The sequence below is a fragment of the Terrapene carolina genome, unplaced genomic scaffold (assembly GCF_002925995.2).
Source record: "Terrapene carolina triunguis isolate 2854851 unplaced genomic scaffold, T_m_triunguis-2.0 Scaffold58, whole genome shotgun sequence".
NCBI lineage: Eukaryota > Metazoa > Chordata > Testudines > Emydidae > Terrapene > Terrapene triunguis.
Window position 1 is genome coordinate 78,145,843 of NW_020664409.1, and position 24,347 is coordinate 78,170,189.

At 39.7% G+C, this 24,347-nt stretch overlaps 1 protein-coding gene across 3 annotated transcripts; it reads right to left on the minus strand.

Annotated features, from left to right (window-relative positions):
* Positions 1-358: 358 nt before the first annotated feature.
* Positions 359-23,455, minus strand: PABPC1 (poly(A) binding protein cytoplasmic 1). 3 transcript variants are annotated; one of them, XM_024203307.3, is made up of 15 exons: positions 22,817-23,455; positions 16,051-16,244; positions 15,836-15,951; positions 14,197-14,327; positions 11,820-11,914; positions 9,726-9,863; positions 9,531-9,626; positions 8,094-8,366; positions 7,679-7,769; positions 7,119-7,229; positions 5,696-5,850; positions 4,854-4,938; positions 4,014-4,144; positions 3,781-3,876; positions 359-798 (listed from the first exon to the last, which is right to left on the minus strand). In XM_024203307.3, exons 1-14 carry the CDS (start codon positions 23,007-23,009, stop codon positions 3,784-3,786), a joined length of 1,902 nt encoding a protein of 633 aa, XP_024059075.1. In that variant the 5' UTR covers positions 23,010-23,455; the 3' UTR covers positions 359-798; positions 3,781-3,783. The 3 variants fall into 3 exon arrangements, with proteins under 3 accessions (XP_024059075.1, XP_024059074.1, XP_024059073.1); XM_024203306.3 differs by having other exon boundaries at positions 359-794; positions 14,188-14,327; XM_024203305.3 differs by having other exon boundaries at positions 14,188-14,327.
* Between the last annotated feature and the right edge of the window lie 892 nt (positions 23,456-24,347).

Below are 24,347 nucleotides of genomic sequence, written 5' to 3' on the forward strand. Positions count from 1 at the left end.
GGAGTGAGATCCAATTTCAATAGTCCTATACTTTAAATTGCTCATGTTTTACAGTGGTCTACAGGAAGTAATTCAAAATCTTATTTATAAATACTTAAATATGTTCATGAAGACAGAGAAAATACATGATACTAAGAATGGAAAACTAAAACAGGTGGATCCAGCTGTTCAGTTCACTTGTTTTAGTACTTGAGTTTACAATATTAGCGACAGGTGGCTAAATGTAGGTTAATCTGATCTGGAAACTGCATAAAGGTATTATAGTGAGTGGGATTCCCGCACTCAGACTCTAGAATGACACCAATGTAGTTTGAGGCATACCAACATGACAGGAAAAAGGAAAGAGTATTAAATAAAACCATGTTTAAGGAATTTTTATTAAAGCAAGAATTTTATAATCCAAATTACGTTTCTTTGCTCAGCTATCAATTCTCACTGTTAACTAAAACAGTAGTGATATTCTGAGCTTTTCCACAGTAAAGAATTACAAAATTAAAGAAAGGAATGCTTTAAATTTCTGTACTGTGCTGAAAATTCTTTTCCCCCGGGTTTATAAAACATTAATTTGTATTTTTTATTTTACTATTTTTTTTTTGTTTTAAATCAATAGGTAAATCTAGGACCAGCATTAGTTTTGCTAGCCCTGGCATTTGCTCTGTACATAAGCTTCAAAGTTTCCTTTCCTTTTTTTATTTATTTTATATTTTGCAATGTTTTTCTCAATATTTAATCATTTTTCCATGTTTAGATTTTTTTTCTTCGGTGAAGCGAAGTTCTAGTTTGAAGTCCCGGATCTTTCTGTAAATAAGAACAGTATTAGCAGCTGCTAATGTGAAAAAAATAGTAACTTACAGGAATATTCTTCACTTTCATAGTATCTTCTATATAATGATCTAAAAGACCTTCACAAACATTATGTCATGTACAGATGAGTTGTGCCTCTTCCAAAGGTCAGCTAGTCAATGAGAGTTGAAACTAGATCTCCTATCTTTGTACAGCGCTTAGCACAATGGGGCTATCGTCCATGGGGCTATAGTAATACAAATAAATAGTTTGAATTCAAGTCCTCCCTACTCTAAGCACTGGACTATACTGCCTCATTCTGGGACAACTATTACCAGACAGTTAATTACAGCAATGGAGAACACCTAATTTAGTAACTATTTCCAATGGCAAGTAGTAATGAGTCATGAAGCCCAAAAAACATCACAGTATGGGCAAGCACATATGCTGGTAAGTAGTGTTGTGATAGTAGTAGTGAAGGATCTTTGCAAGTAATTCTAATGTTTAATGATGGTAATTTGCTGGACATCAAATCTAATTCTCCTTTAATAGTGGAGAAGATGCATCAGGTACCCAAGTAGAGCTCCAAGACAACCTACATTAAATAGGAGCAAATTTCCTGGATAACATTACCAAATAATTCTTTTTCTTCAGATATTATATACTGAGTTTGGGCCAAAATTAGAATTGAAAGCATATTTTCTTTTCAAGTAGTGTGCACACATTTTCCCCTGTTCATCTAGGCACAAACTAATGATGGCAACAATTGGCCATTTAGATAGACTATATTGAAATTAGCGTACAACTGTTGTATTTGCTCCTGCAAAATAACAGATCATGATGAAACCAGATGTTTTGAATTCTCTCTCCTCACTTCCCTAACCCCCATTTTAGGGACCTAGATATAGAATTTAAACTTTCATTTTTAAAAAGCATGTCCCTAGCCATTTCCGGTGAAGACAGTTGAAAAATGTTAACTTATATCAGGGGTAGTCTATTTTTTGTCAAGGTCCAAATTTCTTGGTCAAGGTATAGTCAAGGTCCAGACTCCACAGAAAATAATAAAAATAATAATAATTATATGTAAATAAAAAGATTTCAGAGTCCGTTCAAAAACGTTAGCGGTCCAGATTTGGCCTCCAGCCTGCCTATTGACTACCCTGATATATATAAAGTCAGGTAATGTGGTTTTAACTGGACTAAACACTGGATTGAATGATGGACCTCCTGCACTGTAATCATGACTCTGCAATTCTGTTCCCTTTCTGGACCTGGTCAAGTTATTTAACATTTCTGCCCCAGTTTCTCATCTGTAAAACAGAGACAAACTTAGCAACCTCATGGGGAGGACAATTTTTAATTGCAATATAAAAATTAAATTAATCAGCATGTAAAGAAAACCCTGTAGAGTGAATTCTAGATACACAGCTAGTTGGACAACTGTCACTGCTGAGGGAATTCTGCACCAAAAAGTTATGTGCATGATATTTTAAAATTCTGCAAATTTTCTCAATAAATAGATGTGGTTCCAGCATGGCAGTGTGGAGCACAGGCCACTGGCTACATTGAAGCTCCCACTTCCCCCAGTACGGGGCCTTGGCAGTGAAGCCGCACCCAACTCTGACAGTGCAAGGGCTGGGCCTGCCCCAGAAACACCCTGGGGCCCTGCCCCTCTGCACCAGGTGCATAGATACTGGAACTAAGGGTGCGGGGGTTACTACAGCACCCCCAAGCTTGAAGTGGTTTCCATTATATACAGGGTTTACAGTTTGGTTCAAGTGTGGAGGGGCAATAGGTTTCTGTGTGGGGCAATCTGGGTGTGGGCAGTTCAGTGGGAGATCTGGATGCACAGGGGCTTGTTGGGGAGTTCCAGGGGCAATGGGAACTCTGCAGGGGATCCAGGTGAAGGTGTTTGGGGCTCAGTAGGGGGTGTTTAGGTGTATCATGTCCAGGTGTGGGGAGATGAGGCTTGGCAGGGGGGTGTCTGGATGCTGGGGGGCTTGATGGGGTCAGGGTCCAGGTGCAGCTGGTTGGGGCTCAGTGGGAGAGTCCAGATGTAGGAGGGTAGGGCTCGTCAGGATGAGGGTTTGATGGACCTGCTTAATGGGAAGCCTCAGCTGTTGCCAAGGGGATACCGCATTCTGGGGATGCCGCATGCTGGGCTCCTGCTTCCTCCCCGTAATTTCCCTATCCCCTTTTCTTCCCCATCTCATTCCCCTCCCCCTGCCCTGTTCTACCCCCTCTTCCCTCCCCACTGCGGGCACTCACTGTTACACAGAAAACAGGAAGGCTCCCAAGCACACAAGGGGAGCACGACTGGCACTAGGACCCAGGAGGTGGCGTTCAGCTACAGAGTCAGCTGAGCCAACAACCTCCTTCAGCTGGGCAGCTCTGCGCTTGCAGAAAGGGGGAGTGGGGGAGGGGAAGAAGAGGGAGAAGCCCAGTGGCAGGTAACCCTGTGTGCCCCCCCCATGCCCATGGTTCACCGCTGGAGCCCTGCCGCCGCTACCCCGATATAATGAGGTTTCACCTATAACGCGGTAGGGATTTTTGGCTCTCGAGGACCGCATTATATCAGGGTAGAGGTGTATATGAGTAATTTATGACAGAATTTAACCTTCACATAGCTTCACATACCTCTTGTTTGAGGAATAAAAAGGCCATCTCTAAGTAGTCTCAAGTTTACAAGGTCCCAGATTAGAGACAAGCATTAGTGAAGTCCTGCATTCCAATAGCTCTAGTAAATAGGTCAACTTTATATAAAAAATGTAGCTTTAGTTTATTCCCTTCTTTCCAAATTATTGTTGCCAGATCTGTCTAATGATAGTCTATTTAACAGTGGCTTATAACTAGAAACTTATTTCTAGGAGTACAGAAACTTTAGCTACGGCAGGTCATATTAAAACATTCTTGACTAACTATACACACAATAAAATGCCAGTAGAATACCCTGATCAGATGAGAAAAACTAAGAATGCATTCTGTAGGAAAACTTACATATTAAACACTTGGAACCCCAGTAGGATTGTTAACTGCTTTCTGAGCAGCCTCTTTAGCTTGGTGGGCTTGTAGTACAGCTACAGCTTCATCAACCTAATAGGATAAAACAATTGTTACAAAAGACAATGCTTTACTTAATTTCAGTAAATTTAAGATAGTGAAGCAGCTAAGTTACACACAATACACATGTAACATCAAAAGGAGGGCTTAGACGCTAAAAGTCTATCTACCTTCGAACGAAGAGACTCAGGAGACTCAAGCATATGAAGGAGTTCAGAGTTGTCAATCTCCAACAACATACCAGTGATTTTACCCGCCAGAGTAGGGTGCATAGCTTGAATAAGGGGAAACAGCCGTTCACCTAGAAAAACATTAAAACTCTACAGTTGGCTACAGTGATCAATGTCATTAAAATTTAATTTAGCCTTTAACAATGCTAAACATAGGCACTAAAAACTGTTAAGCAATCTATGGACTTGTATCTAAATTCCTCAAAATCATTAAAAGGTTAAGTATTATATCCTACCCACTTGAATGCTAAAAATAAAAACTCCTGAATATGATTGTATAAAACTAGAGTATCAGTTTAAAACAAGATTAAAGGAGCCTTTAAAGTAATCAGCAACTAAGTCTTTGCTTTGCATAGAGGTTAACTATTGCAGAAAAGTAGTATCAACCCCACTGCTATGCATTCCATGCTCTCATCTAGTTAAGGCTTTTGCATTAGGTAAACAAATCACTGGTTTATTGGAATAGAAAATATATCAACTGCCTAATCCTAACCTAAAGTGGTCCGATATTTCATTCATGTTAAATGACACTAAAACTTCTCCAGGGAATAGATCTCTCCATTCTACATCTGCTGAGGACAGACAGCAGTGCTATAGTCAGATGTCAAATCCTACAATGTGAAAAGGGGCAAATACTTTCATCTTAAAAACTCAACCATGTATCCTACAACAGTAACATTCAAAATACTCCTTCACAACTGATTAGAAGCATACATTTTAAAAAGGTTGAAAACTATTTAATCTCTACAACAATTGGCTAGTGGGATCAAATGTACATACCTAACATCTGCTTTTGTTCTTGTGGAGGGGCAGAAGCCAACATGGAAGCAGTCAAGGGTTCCTGACCTTGCACATGGACAGCTGGCTGCAAGTTAATAAAACATTGTATTTTGAATGTTCCAGAATTTAACTTTAAACATATTTTATACCTCCACGACATAGAACATAAGGACGGCCATACTGAGTCAGACCAATGGTCCATCTAGCCCAGTATCATGCCTTCCGACAGTGGCCAATGCAAGGTGCTTCAGAGGGAATGAACAGAACAGGGAATCTTCAATGTAACAATCATGCCTGCATATTTGTCAAATATTAGAAAAAATTATGGCTGAGTAATTTTCATCAAGAGGCTGGTAAAAGATGACTGATATTGCAAGGCACACTAGTGCTGACTCAATCCCTTGCTGAGCATAATTTATATATTAAGCAAAGCTCAAGCCCAGAATGTATCATCAAGCACTTGGGTAGTACAAAACAAGAACAGGGTCATGTCCTCCTTAAGAATGCTTGAGATTTATTTTAAACTCCAGGCTTGCAAACTTGGTGCCACAATTTGTGAACCTGAATTTTGGCACAATGGGGGGAAAACTAATGCAGAAGCACAAAAAAATCTCAACCACATAAGGTGAGAAAACTCAAAAATATGTAATATCACAATAGAAAATAAGTTTTGTTCTCAATATATTTTAGATTTGTGAAAAATAAAGCTTTAACATCAGACTCTGTGGCTTCAAGGATCTCAGTGGTGAAGGCAGATGCTTTACAGTTATGATACAGATTAGGCAAAAGAAAAGTTTAGTCAGCAAAGACATCACTTAGCTACCAAAACCAAGACTACATACCTGCTGCATAGCAACCTGTGGCTGTGTGTTAAGATGTTGTTGAGGATTACGAACACCTGCAGCATACTTGTACTGTGGAACTGTGCGTACAGCAGGAGTGGCCGCAGCAGCAGCTGCTGCAGGACGTGGACCCATTGTCTGTGTTGATGTATTAGCTGTAAAGATTAACATGATTTATATGTTGTTAATTCAGCTTTCATTAAGCTTACATTTTGTACAAGTTAATGAATTGATATTCAGTATAATCCTAACAGTGTATCTAATTTTAATATTGTATTATATTTGATTACAGCAATAATAGTAAATAAAAACACCAATGGTCAACCTGTGGGCTCAAAACCAAAATGCATGTTTCTTTTCTCATTATTTTGCTAATTACTTGCTTCTCTTTAAACACTATAAAAAAGCACCATGGAGAGAACATCTGCTTTTGATTAAACATCTTTACTTGAATTTCATTCTATGCCAGTCATAATTAAGGGTGATTCTCTTTTTCAATTAAAACATTTTGCCAATTAAATTACTATAAAAATTACTTTAAATGATTAGATGTTTTACTAATATATAGCAGACTACTACATTCTGAATGTGCTTTTCTTTATATAACAGTGGTCCCCACTTGCCGCTGATCTTCAGACAGTACTGTCATGTGATACTGGCACTCCTTGTTCCCATCTGCAACAATGTTAAGAGCTAAAAATAAATGCTTTCTCAATATTATTCTGCCACATAAACCACTGCTGTGGTTACCACAGGAATGGTACAGATACAAATGGGAGGGGGAGGCCACCCATGCAATATCATTAAGATGTGGCCCACAGTATGAAAAAGTTGAGAACTCCTAGTTAATAATATTAATCTAGTGGGTTAAGTTGATCTATATATTGAGCAACATTTTCTCATAGTTGCAAAATAATTGGAAAATACAGGTTAAGACTGAGAAGGGTTAAACAAGCAGCCTCCCCTAGAGACACTAGGTCAGCCTCAAATGTGCAGTCTTGACAGGGCACATTCCTAAGCAGGGAGGGGGTAGGTGGTAGAGAAATCACAGTGAGGGAGTAGGAGGATAGCAATCTAACATGCGAGGGAAATACTGAGAAGTATGAAATAGCCATAAGCAGAAGAGAAATGGATGGTGCTATGGGGAGTAGGAACCTCCTCAACCTCCCTTATACACGCTGGGCTAACATGTTAGCTGGCCATTAGGGAGGTTAGAAACCCCAAGTCAGCTAGGGGCAAGTACAATACAGAGCAAAGTGGTGCCTACTCTGCACTACTCAGCTTCAAAAAGATATTTGAAATATTATTCAGCATTAACAGAATCTCTGAAGTGTGGCCACAAATGAGTTACATACCTAAAGAAAGGTGGATATTGGTGGAGCCTGATGAAGGAACATGCAATTTTTTAAAACCTGAAACTCACCAACACGTTGTGTTGCCATGACTCGTGGAACCTGTGAAGAAGCTGGCCTCATGGTACTAAATGGTGGTCTGGGTGCTGCTGGGCGGATAGCACCAGGCATGTTCTGGAATGCTGCATTTAAAACAATGAGTGTTTAAGTTGCATCATGTAACAATACTGAATGGTGACGAAAGACTATCAGTCATTTTTTTCCCCTTTGCCATCCTCACATGGCATGACAACTAATATTACAGATAAGGGTAGAAAGGGAAAAGTCAGCAGTCTAGTTTTTGGGGGGCTGGAATTCAACCCAATGACAATTTGTGATACAACTGCTTAATAAAACCTAGGTGGTTTATTATAAAAACTACCTCATGAGTTATATTTTAAAAAATTAACAACCTTAAATTAGGTTTCCTGGAAAACAGCCGCAAACAGGAGCCAGACCTGGCATATTACCTTTCTATCAATTACATGTAATGACCAAACATTTTTATTTTAGTGCCACATAGTTAACCTTCGCTAGACAATAAGCGTTCTATGAATGCCCCTTTATTTAGAAAGTTAAGGAGACTACTTACGATGAGGTCTAGCACCCTGAGCAGTCCAGCGAGGACTTGGTCTGAGTTGAGCAAGTTGGCTAGTTGGATAATATGCAGCACGGTTCTGAGTCTGTCAAAAAAATAAAATGACATCTGTTTATTAATCTTGATGTACCTGTTCCACCCACCACCCAGGCATTTCTAAGTACTTTCTTCTATAAACTTTCCTAATTAAAATATCTGAAAAAATACTGATTTATAGAATATAATGTATTATTCCATCCAGAAATTTAGACATTTTCATAGGTTCTTCATTACTTAAATTCATAAAGCTGGTGATTTTGGTGTTAACATACTAACATTACAGATGTTTGATTGAGTCATAATTTACTGCTAAATCTAAACAGATTCTATCAATGGTATAAAATAAGAAATTAATTATTTCTATACATACCGGTGGGAGAGCTGCCATGAAGTAACCTGAAGGAGGTGCTGGTTGGTAGGGGTTGATTACAGGATTAGGTACTGCTCTCACACTTGCCATTCTCTGCATATATTGGTTGGTGAGGTGAGCCTGGCGCTCTTCTTTGCGTTGGGCTAGAGCTACATATAATGGTTTAGTGGCCACAATTCTACCATTCATTTCTGTGACAGCTTTGGTTGCTTCTTCTGGTGAAGAAAAGCATACAAACCCAAACCCTTTGCTGCGGCCACCTTCCATCATGACCTGCCAAAAAAGACAAGGTAGTTTTTTAAAACCAGTCTGGGGCAGGATGCACAATTTGGTACAGGTAAGAATTGAATTCCAGGTTTCTGAATTATTTTTTTACACTTTCTGCAAGTGGAAGGTATATGATGTATACTGCTTAGTTTTGAGACATAATATACACCTCTACCCCAATAACACGCTGTCCTCGGGAGCCAAAAAAATCTTACCGCGCTATAGGTTAAACCGCGTTATATCGAACTTGCTTTGATCCGCTGGAGCGCGCAGCCCCGCCCACCCGGAGCGCTGCTTTACCGTGTTATATCCGAATTCATGTTTTATCAGGTCACGTTATACCGGGGTAGAGGTGTACCCACTGTCAATGCTACCTTCTGCTAGGGAAAAAGAATCCAACCCAGTTGTCTGCAAACAGGCAACATCTCAAAATTTTGATCTAACCTACAGTTTTCTAAGAATCAAATAATCTGTTCCAGCTTTGAACTGAGGAATATATAATTTAAAAATCCCTTTTGATCAGTTGCTCTGCATACAATGGACCTGCTAGCTCCTGTGCCAGGACCATGAATGGCACAGGATGATTTTTGTTGTTTTCTTTCAGAGCTGGTTTATTTATAAGTCTATCCTCTCACAACACTAGTCACTTCAGGCCTATTAGTGAGGAACAGTATGAATGAACCATTGCATTGAAAAAATATTTGATTTTTTGTTAGTAATGTCAGCATCCATCCATCCCAGATATAGATTGAGATATCTGGAGTTTTTCTATGGTTGATTGGTCTGAGTTTTTATTAAAGATCTGTGAAAAAATGAGAGAAAGACACTCATGCAATGGTTCATGACCATGAATGTGATGCACAAAAAGGAGTAATAAGGTACTGTAGACAGTCTATAACACATGTATTTTTAAAACTATTATGTATCACTGCATCCAAAAATACAACATGAATATACAGTTTTTAAAAGTGTATGAGTTTTTAATAAGAATCAGTACTCAAATTTAATGATGGTTGGCTGTACGAGTGGTTGTACGATATCTCCACATCTTATTTTTGCCAGTTGAGAAAAAGTTAAATGCCACTCACTTCTTCGGTGACAAACCATGACTTTCCTTCTTTCATACAAGACATTGCAAAACACAAATTAAGTCTAAAATGCTAACTTTACCTTTGCACTAGTGATTGTACCAAATGGGGAGAATTCTTTTCTTAGACGTTCATCATCAATCCCATCATCAAGATTTTTCACATAAAGGTTTACACCCTAAAAAAATAAAACTACCCTCTTTAGAAAAGACAGAATTGCTTTATTTAAAAAGATTAGTAATAAAATAAGCTTGTTCATTCAATTTAAAAGTGTAACCTGGTATCTGGTGATCCTGTCCTGCTTCATTTGTTCGAATTTGCGCTTGAGCTCTGTTTGTCTTTCCACTTTTTTCTGAGCCCGGCCAACATAAATTTGCTTTCCATTGAGCTCCTTTCCATTCATCTCATCCACAGCCTTCATAAATAAACAAAGGGTTACCAATGCTCATAGTATATTAAACCTAACATGTTTTTTCAGCCACTAATGCAGTTTAAGTGCACAAGTTATATAAAATTTCCAACAACAAAAACTAAATATTTTCCCCACCTTCTGCCCCAACAAACAGATGTAAAATATGGTTAATTGAAAAAAGCCATCTCTAGAACCTCTTGGATCATATTTCATTTAAGTATAAGATATGTACAAGTGTATTTTCTGTCCAGTATATGGACTAAAGAAAAATAAAAAGGGGACAGAAGTAAACATTCATCAACTGTACTGTTAAATGCACTGAAGATATCCTCTAAGAATTTTTCTGAGACCCAAGGCCCATACAGAATACATATCCAAAACCCACAACATGTTCATAGCCCTGTTTAACTCAGGGCTAGTCTAAGTTAAGTTGACCTAACTACATCACTCTGGGCTGTGAAAAATTTCACGCCCTGTGTGACTTAGTTAAGCCGACCTACCCCATGGTGTAGACACCACTAGGTTGAAAGAATTCTTCAGTCAACTGAGCCACCTCCTCTCAGAGGTAGGTCAATATCTACAACTACAGCAGCGCACTTGTGTGCCCCTATAGCATTTCTAGTATAGGCATACTCTGAATCATATGCAAAGAGAAGACGGTTAAAGGGCCATAAGCTCAAAAATCATACATCTGAATTTTACTCAATTGTTAAACATGTAAAATTACTGTCATTTAAAGATTTAAGAAAAACTTTTCCAAATTTTGTTCACTTTGTGCATTTGACAGCACCATCCATATACTCAATTTCCCTTTTTTCCTCCTGCATCTTTCATGCATTTTCAAAATAGGACAATATTGAACATCAATTCTAAATTGGTAAGGGCACTCTAGCAGAGGCAATACTTGACACTAAGATTTTGAATTTATAGTATATCCCCTTCAGTGTGAAAGCTTTAGTACAGGTCTATGTCTATTAATTTAAAAGCTGTTTTTTAATGTGTATTTACCCAATATACCGGAATCACTTGTCTACCATTGTGCAAATGCATTACAGTTACTAAAGTGAACCATTTTCCGTAAGAAAGTAATACATATATATAACACAAGAGAGCTTAAGTACACTCAGACTAAGAAAATGTGCAAACCTAAATGTTACTTATATATTTATAAGGTGGGATTTATTCTAATCTGTTGTGTGCACATTTGTGCTGGTGACAACTGAGGGAAACTAAGATGCTCGTTCTAACTTCCAGCCCTGTAACATCAGCCTGCGCTCAAAGCAGCATTCTTTCTGTCTTGCAAATCAATAGTAATAAAGATTATATAGGCCAAATTATGTCCTATTTTTTTCAATGTGTTTTGCAAAGGTGTAAGTAACTATAGTTTAAAGAATTGTCCATGTATACAAGATGGAATAGAGTACTCAGGTCAGTTGTCGTAGCTGTGTTGGCTCTGCAATGCAAAAAGAAATAAAAAGCAGCGCAAACCATATGCTGTTACTAAAGCAAGCAGATATGGCTGAATACATACGGGAAACAGGTTTGTTGTGTAAAGTTTCCAGTCTTAGTAATTTTTAAAAAACAATGCACTCTCCCAACCCACTTGTCATAGCCACCTGCTGTATCCTGTCTTTCAGATCATAAGCTCTTTGGAGCAGGGGTTACTTACTGTTTCCACAATGCTTAGCACAAGACGCAAACCCCACTGAGTTCTCTAGGCAATATTACAATATAAATGTTAAATAATTTAAAGGCCATTATATCATTTCTAGACAGGAATATTTCTGGGGAAGCAGCGCAGATTTCATTCCTGTTTCCTCACATCTTTTTATAAAAATCAAATCAATAAAAATTTGGAAGGATCTACAGGATGCAAAAAAGAAGTTTGTATTCAAGACTCAAAATTACTAGTCTCCCAGAATGATGTATCTAAAAGAAAAAAATGCTGTGTAAACTTACTTTCTGGGCATCTTCATGTCTTTCAAAGCTAACAAAGCCAAAGCCTTTGGATTTTCCACTCTCATCGGTCATAACTTTCACACTTAAGGCAGGGCCTGAAAAAAGTATGCAATATTTATATTATATGTACATTCTATAAACCCGTCTGTTTGGTGGTTAAATCTTAGTATTACCTGCAAGAAGTTAAATCCTAAAAACACTACAGAATTAGTAAATCTGTTCCATTCACAATACCATATGATGTTATGAAATCTTGCATACCACTTGAAGATGTGGGTTTTCCATAAAAATCCATTTTCTAACCCCCCCTTCTCTCTTTTTTTTTTTTAATTATTAAAGTTTTACAACATCCACAGGTTTGCTAGGTGCTTTATAGTACAAAAGGACACAGTCCCGGTCCTGAAGAGATTACAATCTAATTTATATTAGTCAGCATCTAACTAAGGCTTGCATTATCACTGATGCTATACAGAATGTCTATTGGTCCAGAAATTTTCCAGTTGCTAAGCGTACAGCAGATTCCTTTCCCAAAGAATGCCCCAAGTGTGCTGCCATCCTCAGCCCCTAGAAGCAACTTTCTATATGAGAGATGTTTACTTAAGACTCGTGGCCAAAACTTTCTGTCACAGTTGCCTCATGTTAGGCTCTTAAATACCAAAATGTAGATTTAAATAGAAGTTGCCTGATTTTTCACAAGTACTGAGCATCCACAAACCCTACATATGCCAATTGAAGCTCAGCACCTCTGAGAAATAAGTCACTTGTATTTAGGAGCTTAACATTAGGCACTTGGTGTTTTTCACTGAAGTTGACAGCAAGATTCTGCATAAACAAATGGGGCTTTCCTTGATGAGTTTACCTTAACTGACATAACCCTGAAATTTTATGACAAATTTCAATATATTTTATTTCCTCTGTACAAATGCACAGGCAGGGCTGGTAGCCCCACCTATTAAGTTTGCCCGATACTTCTCATTATAGAACTGTTTTCATTTCCTTATAATTTTGCCAAAACAACAATTTGGGCTGAAATTTTCCACACTTGGTGTCTGCCTCAGGCCCAATTTTTCCAGAAAATTCCAGCTGAAACAGTCCAGTCATTTCAGAGAACAAGGTTAGGGGAAAATACATTGTTTAGCCCATATTAAAAAATTCTGGTGACCTTTTCTTTGAAAAGTGTTAGTGCCCCCATGCTTTGAAGCAGGACTTGAATTTGGCATAGGAGTGGCCTTTCTGTCAAGGACATGCCTTTTGCTGGCCCCATGAAAATCCAACCAAATTCGGCCAGTTTATAAGCCTTACAAAAACAGGTTGGAGGGGATGGGTCAAAAGACATCTGCTCATTTCTGCAAGCAGGAGAGTCTATGCCCACTATAGCACTTCCAGAGCCTGGAATTTACTTCACACTCCACCCTTTCACAAATGACAGCTGGCATCATATACTAACTTTAAAAGGACATTAGTCATCAAGCATGCATATGAATTATGAAATACTTTTTGAAACACTAGCAAGATACCTCATATGACATCTGGAATTAGAACAGCACATAATGATCCATATAAATCAGAACTAGAATTTCAAGTTTTGTAACTAGACTCTTTCCTCCATATAATTTGCTAAATGTCCTATATCACCACCCAAGTCAGTAAGTAGAAGATGGCTTGACAGGTGTATTAACAGGTTTGGAAAAACCATTTACAAAGTTTTTAACATCACTAGCTTCAATAGTGATGTCATACAGTATGAATTACTAGGCCATGAATGACAGCACCAATACAGACTTCAGGCATTAAACAAAATTGCTATGCAAGATTAAATTTAACATCTTGACACTAATACTGCTGATAGCTTAATTTTCTATATTTCCATCCTTAATTCAGAAACCAAGCAAACAATTGTGTGGAATAGCAGAAGACCCTCAACAGAGGGAAGAATGCACAGGGGTACCTGCATGGCAATGGAGATGTAACAAAGGCATCATTCATTTACACATCTTTCAAAGATCCACTATTCAATGGCCACACCAAACCTAAAAGGTCACTTCCTCATTTCGTTTGAAACTCGAAGATCCTCAAAATAATTTATATGTATTATTCAAATGTAATATCCTCCTGTTTTTAAACTGGATGAGGACATTTCTGATGGCCAAGTTCTTGTGTGTGCTACTCTGGACAACTGAAATTCTTTAGTGGATATTAATCACTTCTCTGGATATGAACACTGAACTGACAACTAACTGTTCAGTATACATGCATTTTAATTGTCTCTACACAATGGCCTGAACCCTAATGTTAAAAGGTGTTAACAAGCAAACTGAAGCTTGTCTATTTGCTGTTGTATAAACAATGTGGAAAATTAAGACATTACCAAACTTGCCAAAGAGTTCCTTAAGTCTTTCATCATCCATGTCTTCTCCAAAATTCTTGATGTAAACATTGGTGAACTCCTTTGCTCTAGCTCCAAGTTCTGCTTCTCGTTCTTTACGGGATTTAAACCTTCCAACAAATCTAGTTACAGGAAACCAAGGTGACTATAGGGTTAAAATGAATCTATCCAGGTCTAAGGTTTTTCCTAGACTACATACAACAGCACATGGCCAGACAAATATTCAACCATGGGTTATTTCTTAAACGTGGCATTGATCAATATAATGATAGGCATGAAATCCCCAACAGATAAAATACTTAAGATACAACTTTACAAGAGACAATTAGACTGTTCTTTACCATTTAAATCCCTTTTATCAGAGTAATTGTGATAATCTTACCAAAGACTTGATAGAATTGTAATTTTCATTAGTGTAAAGCTTACTTTTCAGCATCATTAATCAGACAATGGGGAAATTCTAGCATAGTGGTTTCTGCTACACTGAAAGTTTTTTGTAGCCTTCAAATATTGTTTCGATATCCCATCTGACTTTTAGGCAAGGGACTTTCACTAAACCCCCAACTTTCCTCTTCTCTCATATCATAGTGTTTCTCCTTACTAGTAAGGAGCCATGGAACTGGCTTGCTCTTGAATTGGCCAATGCCAAAAGCTGATTGAGAACAGTGAGGTCAGTTCCTACCACCAGGGGAGGAATGTGCTTTTAGCACAGCCTTTGTGCTGAAATGATTCTGTGGGCCAACAATCACAAATGCTACTACATGAACGATTCAATTTCTATACCAGTCTTCTCGTCTCTCCAATTATATTTTAAAATTATCCCACTGGTAAACCCACATCCCAATCGATATGGTTCAGTAGTCTAAAGTGAACATTGCCTTGACTTGGTTTGTAGCTACATTTGGACTTTAATGTTGGTGATGCCTGGTACTCCGCAGATTTTGATAGTCAGGAAAATTGTTAATCTACTTTAAAATGTTCTTCAGAAGACTGGACTAGATGACCTCTTGAGGTCCCTTCCAGTTCTACGATTACATGATCTAAATAGAAGCCTGAAGCAAATGTAACTTTTATGATACACTAAATCATGTTTAGTTATTTAAATTACAGGTTTTTTCAGTGATTAACCTGCTGGAACTATTGGGCTAGTTAAAAAACCACCACCACCTATTAAGTGCCTCAATTCAGCTAAAATCATGGTATAAAATTACTTCTAAGACCCTCCCATAGCAACCTTTTACAGAGCAGGGTCTCATACCTCTAAGATATGGACTCTCCGTGGCTGCTGCCTCACTCCCCCTTCTCTCTATGTATAAATGAAGATAACAGGAAAAAAAGAAGACCAGTAACAGGTCCTCGTGTCCAACTGTAAACACCTTAGCTGCAACATTATTTTACCACCATAAATTGAGCTTTAAAGACTTTAAGATGTCATTTTTTAGTCACATTCCTCTTACCTTCAGCACATGTAATCAATATATTTACAGAACTGCACTAGATTTTTAATCATTTTAAAATTAGCAACATATTTAGAAAAATCTGCCTTTTCTAGATAAACTTCAGAAAGTAATCTACTTTAGGTTGAATTACAGTCTGTTGAGAGCCCCAGAGCATGTATTTCTGTACTTACACTTTGCGGTCATTAAGCAGCATACCGTTCATTTTTTCAATAGCTCTTTCTGCTGCTTCCTGTGTCTCAAAATGTACAAATCCATAACCCTTGGACCCATTTTCATCACATACTACCTATTAAAGAAAAAATGTCATAACATGTCAAACTGCCCCAGTACAGTTTTGTAGCTTCTAATATCAAATCACTGGGCACATGTGTTACTTTCCCCTTACCTTACAGGAGAGGATGTTTCCAAAAGCAGAAAATGTATCATACAAAGCTTTATTATCAATTGATTTGTCCAAGTTCTTGATGAAGATGTTTCCAACACCACTTTTGCGTAGAGATGGATCACGCTGAGACCACATGATGCGCACTGGCTTTCCTTTAATGACATCGAAGTTCATGGTATCCAAAGCTCGTTCAGCTGGAAGAGACACTAAAATTAATGGGTAGTACTAAACCATTTATCTTTAGCAACACACTAACTCCACTTGAAGTTCATTAATTCTTGGTAAACTTGTAGCCATTAGAGATGTTTTGATAATGACTTTCATACTCCCATCTCAATCACCAAAATAACTTAAATCTCTGAACAAAAAATTAAGTATGGATATTGAATGAACATTAAAAGTAATTAACTCCATTCAACCAAAGAGAAAAATACATAGCTTGGATTGCCAATGGTAGGATTTTCTCTGTTCCTGGGTTAACAAGATCTGTGATCACTGTGGACACCTTGTGTTGAAGATACAGTATGGAAGAGCAAGGTTCACAATGTATCAATTGGTGGCAACCTTTTCTACCCTAGAAAAGGTTTGCTGGCATACCTACACCAGCAAACCCTCCTAGTGCAGATATAGCTTATACCAAAAAAAGCGCTTTTGCCAATATACCTGATATCAGTTCTGCATGAAATAAGTTACAACAGCAAAAGCACTTTTATGCTGATACAACTATATCTAACATAGGGGCTCTTATTGGTATAAAAAGTTGCAAAAAATTGTACCTCTAACTAAAATTACCAGCATTTTCTTGTGTAGACCTGACCTAAGTCTAGTTCCTGAATAAGTCCAATACAACCCTTAGAGCAACATGTTTACTAAGATGGTGTGATGCGTAGAAGGGGGATCCAAGAGGGATGAGGATGAAAAAGCAAGACTAGGACATATTAGTTTAACCAAGCTTATATGGTTTTCAAATATTCAAAGAAAGTAGTGAACAATGCATGTGGCAAGCATTTAACTCATTAGCATAGAAATACTATTTGTACTCCTAAACAAAGGATTTAAGGAAACACTTTGCCATACTATTCATATACAAACACTTTCTACAGATAAAAGCAAAAATTTTTTAGAAAATTTGCAAGATGCATAAAGTATTAAGTATTAAAATAGCAATATGAAATAATGGAGAGAAGGTGGGTACATAATATCTTTCATTGGACCAACTTCTGCTAGGAGAGAGACAAGCTTTCAAGCTTACAGTTTACACAAATGTACTACATCTCCTAGACCTGAACACCTCTGTGTAAATGCAAGAGCTTGTCTCACATAGCAACAGAAGTTGATCCAAAAAAGATATTACCCACCCACCTTGTCTGTCTAATATCTTGGGACCAACACAGCTACAACGCTAGATATAGACCGCTACCCCGATATAACACGAACTCTGATGTAACACGGTAAAGCAGTGCTCCAGGGGGGGCGGGGCTGCACACTCTGGCAGATCAAAGCAAGTTCGATATAACACGGTAAGATTTTTTGGCTCCCGAGGACAGCATTATATCGAGGTAGAGGTGTAATATGAAATAATGTAAGTTAGTTTTTAAACCACTCCCGCAGAGTAACTTATCCAGTAGAGGTCCACGGCCAACTTTTTTTAGAAGAAAGAGTAGGATTTCTGATGTCACTATATTTGACATTTCCATCTTTTAAAAGTAATCCTCGGTATCCATGGGATGGTAATTCCTAGCAGTAACATGATTAAAAATCACAGGCATGTATGAAAAGAATGAGCAGTTATTTAAGCAAGAAGTAGTGATGGTACTAAATTATGGTGGACCACCTTCTTTCAGTGTTAATCTCTTCGTATAAGTCTGGAGAGGGCGTTCAAAGCAGAACCCCAGTAGATGCCTTAAGTCTCAACCAATGGTACTATAGCCTGTTGAACTGCTATCTGCATTCAGAGAAAGCGATGCGATGTAAGCAACAACCAAATCAGAAAAACCTTTGATACAAATAAAAAGCTGTAATTATCAGGACTAAAATGTTGTTCACTTTCAAAAGAACATCAACTATGGAATTATCCCTTCTAATCTATGAGCCCTTAAGCACCATACTTTTTACAGAGCATTCTTTACTGTTGTAGTCATCCACAAAGATAACATGACTTCTATGAAAAGAACAGAATTGACAAATTATAAGCAAAATGGAGCCTGTCCTTTTCACAACAAAAGGAGACTTTGAATCATTTTAGTGTTATAGTAGGAAAATGTTAATGGAAAATCAAAATACTGTACTGTATTAGTAAGCTGTTCTTTTAAAATAGTAAGGTCATTTAATCATTTTTTCTAAGTGGAAGAAGGGTCAAACATATAAGGAGTTGTAGAATTTACTGCCAATTTCCATTTCAAAATCTACTTAAAATTATTTCTAACAAGAAGAATGCTGCCTAAATTACTAATATTTTATGCATTTTTGAATTGCCATCTCATTTCTATTCAAACAGGTGCATATCATAGCCCAAAGAAAATCTTTATATCCTGATCACTGCCTTTTTTGATAATGCACATGCCTCTGTTACTTCTATCTTATTTTCAGATTTTCACATTAAACTGGAGATGTCTTTGTGTTGAAAGATTATTGCTCTGCAGAAAGTAAGTAGGTACATACTACTGATGGGGGTCTACTACTTGAAAGAAATTGATGGAAAATTGGTTCCACTTAAACTCTCATCCAAACAGACACATTATCCCTATATTCAGATATAACTGTATCAGTTATAAAGTGGAAGGAGAATAAAATGAGAATAGTATTTGCTCTGGAGAAAATATCAGGTTGCATAAAACACTTCATTAAAATTGTTAAACTGGATAAAAATTAAAGCTGTACAAAATAAAAGTTTATTCTCCCACTGAATAAACTAATGCAATGTACACACAAATTTAATTATGAACATGGAGTAGGGGAGAATGGACAATTTGGGTTATCAGTAGTGAGAAATGGAGAGACTAATAAAAATCAGAAGTTGTTACCATCAAACCAGTTGGTGGCCAAGTGAAATGAATTGGAGGATTCAGTAAGATTCTCACTGGTACCACAACTGGAGATAATTAGAATCATTGTTGGCAGTCTTAGAAGAGGGGCCAAAAATGAGTTCATTATTTGTTTCCAGTAACACTTAAGGACTTGGGCATACACATTAATTGTTTGTAAAGGATAGTGTTCCACGACATTCCCTAAACATTTGTTCTAGGGCGAGTCCAGACTATCTTAGTACAAACATTAACTACAGTAAGTTAATGACCATCTTTAAGGTTGGTGCAACTTTCCCATGTAGACAAGGCCAGCGCAAAAAATCTGAACTGCTGTTGCCCATGATATACCTGGTCTGGATAAACAGGTGTCGTCAGCTTCTATGACTGTCAATTTGGCACCTTTCCTAAGCATTGAATTGACAGCAATTCTTAAACAATAACCTTTGTATAGAGAAAAAGGTTAAATTCCTTTTCCATCTGTAAAGCTATAGTCACTTGGCATAAAATGAGGACTGAATACACTTTAACCTCAAACTAGATATCCCAATCAGTCACTGGCCTTTTTACACATCTGTAAAGTTATAACTAATAAAACTGACTGCATCCAACATATTTTAGCTTCTTTTCCGTAAAGGACTGTGCATTAGTTTGTAAGAGACAAACAGATTAAATAGTTAACTTATTACAAAATGGCCACACCTACTGAGTTTACCCATGTTATACTTTTGCTGATTCTGCTTAAGCGTCTATTGAATGAGTCATTAGTTCCCATTTTAGTTGGGAACCGGACAGTCAGCTTCAGAAGTGACTGCACTTTATCACTTTATAGAGTCTCTGCATGGAATATATCCCATAAAACCAGGAATGGTACTGCTAAACATACAGAAATATATTTTAGTACACTCAACAAAATGCTGCAAACATTATTTAATCTAGAAATCGCCTGAAAAAAACTGCTGTTTGAGACACTATTTGCCCATAATTATCTCTAGTATACAGGGATTAGACAAGATACCTGTGTTCTAGCCCTGACTGACACTGACTCACTCTCATCAGATAAATCACAGAATTAAGTGGAGATACTTGCATACCTCACAAGGATGTCATCAGACATAATTAGTGTTTGAAAAGAGCTTTGAGTGTCCTGGATTATTGGTACTCTATATGTGAAACAAGAATTTCAAAGACCTCTTAACTAGTTACTAATAGTTAATAAAACAAAAATAAAATATGTTAAAGTATAGATAAGAATTAAGCCTAGGTTGAGAAAAGGCAGATAATTCAAAATTCAAATTAAAGCTAGTTATTAAGTAGGAGTCAAGGATGGTAGTTCAGCTTCAACTCAGTTTTCAGGACTTTATAGGATTATCTGCAAAATTCTTCCACAAATACAGCTTTTGATGGTATTTGCAAAACTTGTTAATTTTTAATTCACTAGATACAGTTTAGATACATTTTGAACATTGCGGTCACTTGAACATGAGACTGTAGCGGAAGGAGAGATTTTCAACCAAAAAAATTGTACTTTTGAAAAAGACTTAGTTGTGTGTATACAGCCTTTCATCCCAAAGGATCTCAAAATAATTTACAAACCTAAATGACACCATAACAATATGGAAGGATCATTATCCATCACTGAAATGCAACTGCCTCTGAGTGAAACAGCAGGTGTTGAAGAACCAACAACTCTGTATTAAGAAAAAAGAACAGGAGTACTTGTGGCACCTTAAAGACTAAGAAATTTATTAGAGCATAAGCTTTCGTGGGCTACAGCCCACTTCTTCGGATGCATATGCACGAAAGCTTATGCTCTAATAAATTTGTTAGTCTCTAAGGTGCCACAAGTACTCCTGTTCTTACGGCTGCTACTCTGAAATCTGTAGTAAGAAAACATCTTATCCAATTGAAACTGCAAATAGAATTTAGGCATATAGCACAATGAAATTACCCATTCAATCCAGTGACTAAAGTGATAAGATCAACCCTTGTAATTTACAAGGGCACGTTTCAATACAAAATCAGAAAGAAGAGTGGCATATGTTGAATCACCTACAACTTCCTAAAGCACTTACACATGCCATGAAGTTACCACATCAAAGTACTGACTGGTTCAGTCCCAACCCCACCCTTTTTCCTTGTGAGAGCTGTCTGGATCACAACACAAGGGCAATGGTTGTAGGCCTTTGTCAATTTAAAACCAGACAAATTTATGTTAAAAATAAGCATTTAAATCCTCTCATTCTGAAATATTAGTCAAATTAAATTAAAAGCTCTCTAAAGTGAGAGAGAATTGTTAAATAGGCTGAAGAGACCATACCTACCACCCAGTAAATATTGACAGTTAATTTAATACATATAGATGCCAGCAAACCAGACTTGGGAATTTGGCCATAGCATATACATAGGAAAACTAATTTCAAACACCAGTTAATGCACATGCCTGAACAGTTGGGAAATCAAGTGGGGCAGACTCCTTAACATTTCTAAAAATATATATTTTGGTATTTGGCAAATTGTGCTTTAATCAAAGCCATTTGAAATAATGACATTTCATAATCAGACAAGTCATTCAATTTCAAATTGGTCAGATGGAGTCTTCAAAATATAATTAGAAAGGAAGGCCTTGTATGCCAAGGTTCACCTCGAAGGTCTGTTTACAGCTCATTTGTGAACTGCATAAAAATAATTTGTCTTGCTTTGCTTTAACCTAACTTATAGCTGCACCAACACTGTAATACAAGCTTTTACAACTCAACAGTACAAATTGAGGAATTTATTGCAGACAAATTAAGTACCAAAAGCAAGACTGCTAGATGACACAGACGGCAGATGTTCAACACTACATTATTTCAAAAGTAAAACCCTACATTTTGATCCACGCTCCTGCTATATAAAGCTTTAACTATTTTTTTTACACCCATCCATTTCCATGGACTTTATGTGACTTCATATCTGAGTACTAGGTTATTTCACAATGGCCTGACACTTCCACCTTTTACCACTTCACCACATCATGCCTACACCCAATTCCTAGGGCAACAGTCGAGGTGCTAATTATTGTGGCATTTCCTTCAAACCGGATTTAATTCCAGTTCCCTCCATGTACTCAGCGTATTAACCTCGGGAGAAATACCTGGACGCACCCTTCCTGGTGACCACCGATCCTTGCACGAGCCCAGGTTCTGGAAACCAGGGAGTCGCTGCAGCGAGGTCGAAACTAGTTTTGAGCAGAGCCGGCCGGGCCGGCGGTTACAACTCGGCGAGGTACCGAATGCTCTTCCCGGAGACAGGCGGCCTTTGGGAGGCGAGGCCCGTCTCTCGAGCTTGATGGGTTCGCATTTGCTTTCGGTTCCCGAGTAAGCGCCTCCCCCCCGCCACGAGGCGCAGACACAGCCCCAGGCCGCATGTCACCGAGCAGCAGCAGCGGCTCCAACGCACAAACTTCCCCAAACACCGCGCCAAGTTTTGCTCGTGTCCCAACACCCCTCACCCCAACTTCCAGCTGGGAAAATACCGGGAGGAGAGGAGCCCCTGCCCCCTCCCAGGGAGAGGCCCGAGAGGGGCTTCAGGGCTCTGCAAGGGGAACACAGCACCAGCCACCCAAGGGGGTGGGATAGGCAGACTGAGCCCTCGCGAGGATGAGGGACACAGTGCTGCTGGGGGGAGGGAGCACTCTCCCCGGTTCCGACCCTCTCGTCTCAGGGTGTGGGTCTGCCCCACTACCCCCCACGGGTGCTCACCGTCGGCGGGTTGCTGGAAGTTGACATAGGCGTAGCCCAGAGACCTGCGGGTGATCATGTCCCGGCAGACGCGGATGGAGAGGATGGGCCCGGCGGGGCTGAACTTCTCGTAGAGCATGGCCTCGGTGACGTCGGGGTGCAGGTCCCCCACGTACAGGGAGGCCATGGGGTAGCTGGGGGCGCTGGGGTTCATCCTGCCGCCGTCTCCAGCAGGGGAAGGGGTCACACTGAGGCGAGGAGGCCGCGGCGGCCCTGGGTTCCGTGAGAGGCGAGTGGAAGATTCGAAACTTAACGGCTCCGGGAGGCGGATTCTCGGCGGGGAGGGCCCGGCTCGCTCGGGGCCGGCCTTGGCGGAGGTCTCGGCTGCTCCTGGTCTAGGCGGGGGTCAGGCTCGCTCGGTGTCTCCTCTCGGCTGTGCCGGGTCCGGGGCTTCGCTTCACCGGGTTATTTTATATCAAACCGGCCGGTTTCGGGGGGATTTTTATGGGTTTTTCAGGATTTTTGGATTTTTTTTGGATTTTTTAAGTATTTTTAGTAATAAATGGTGCGGCGGGGCCGGGCCGGCGTGTCCGGGGGGCCGGAGCACACGCACTGCGCACACAGCACCGACAGCGGCCGGGGGACAAGGGGGAGGCCGCCGCCCCGGCCGCGCACTATATATACCCGCCCCGCCCCCGCCCGCCCCCACCGTACTGCACGCCACGCACCGACCGCACGCAGCGCGCAGGCGCTAGCACAGGGGACTGGAGACACGCACAGCGCCTGAGCGCAACAAGGAGAGTTAGGGAAAGCCGCATGCGCCGAATAGGGAGTGGACGATAGATTGAACGCAGGGGGAAGGGGAACTGGACGAGAGCGCATGCGCTAAGTGACAGCAGCGGGGACGACCGTACACGTGCAAAGGGAAGAGAACGAACTAGCTAGAGAGCGCATGCGCAGCAGAGATGTGTGACGACTCTGATGAGACGTAAAGCGCATGCGCCGCTGAAAGTCAAGCTGTCTAGATAGGGATACTGGCTAAGGATCTCGAGAGCGTGTGCATAGTGCTAGAGACAGAAGAGAGCGCATGCGCTAGAGGGGCGTGTGGGGGTGTGTGTCCCCAGCCCAGCAGGGGAGGTCAGGAAGATACTGACCGCGCACGCGCGGTGATAGGACTGAGCGCTCGCGTCGCGTCGCGTGTGGTGTGAGACGGAAGGCCCTAGAGCGCGTGTGCGGAGTCTGTCGCCGCTCTGGGTGGGTAGGAGGCTTGTGCTGAGCTGTGGCTCGTGCCCTTCTCCAGCGCGCGCCCCATGAGGGAGCCGTTTCATGTAGGGGTGCTGTTGTTCTCTGAGCCGCCTAGGCGGGAAGAGCGGCTTTGCGCACGGCTGAGGCGGTTGCGCTGTGGGAGCACCTGGGTGATCTGGTGCCAGCCTGTGCTGCTCGGCCGCATCTCTATCCCCATCCTGCTCTGGGGCGCGGGGACGAGCTGCGCTGCCTCCCCGTACGCTGAAGGACAGGGCTGCTCGGCTGGGCTCCGTCTACCTCTGTTCCC

Excerpts from the sequence above, each read along its gene's own strand:
- PABPC1 (XM_024203306.3), bottom strand. The coding sequence starts at position 23,009 with ATGAACCCCAGCGCCCCCAGCTACCCCATGGCCTCCCTGTACGTGGGG. Across the intron at positions 11,915-14,187 it reads GGAACTCTTTGGCAAGTTTG|GCCCTGCCTTAAGTGTGAAA; the intron begins GTAATGTCTTAA and ends TACTTTTTTCAG. Across the intron at positions 3,877-4,013 it reads CTGAGTCTCTTCGTTCGAAG|GTTGATGAAGCTGTAGCTGT; the intron begins GTAGATAGACTT and ends TTATCCTATTAG.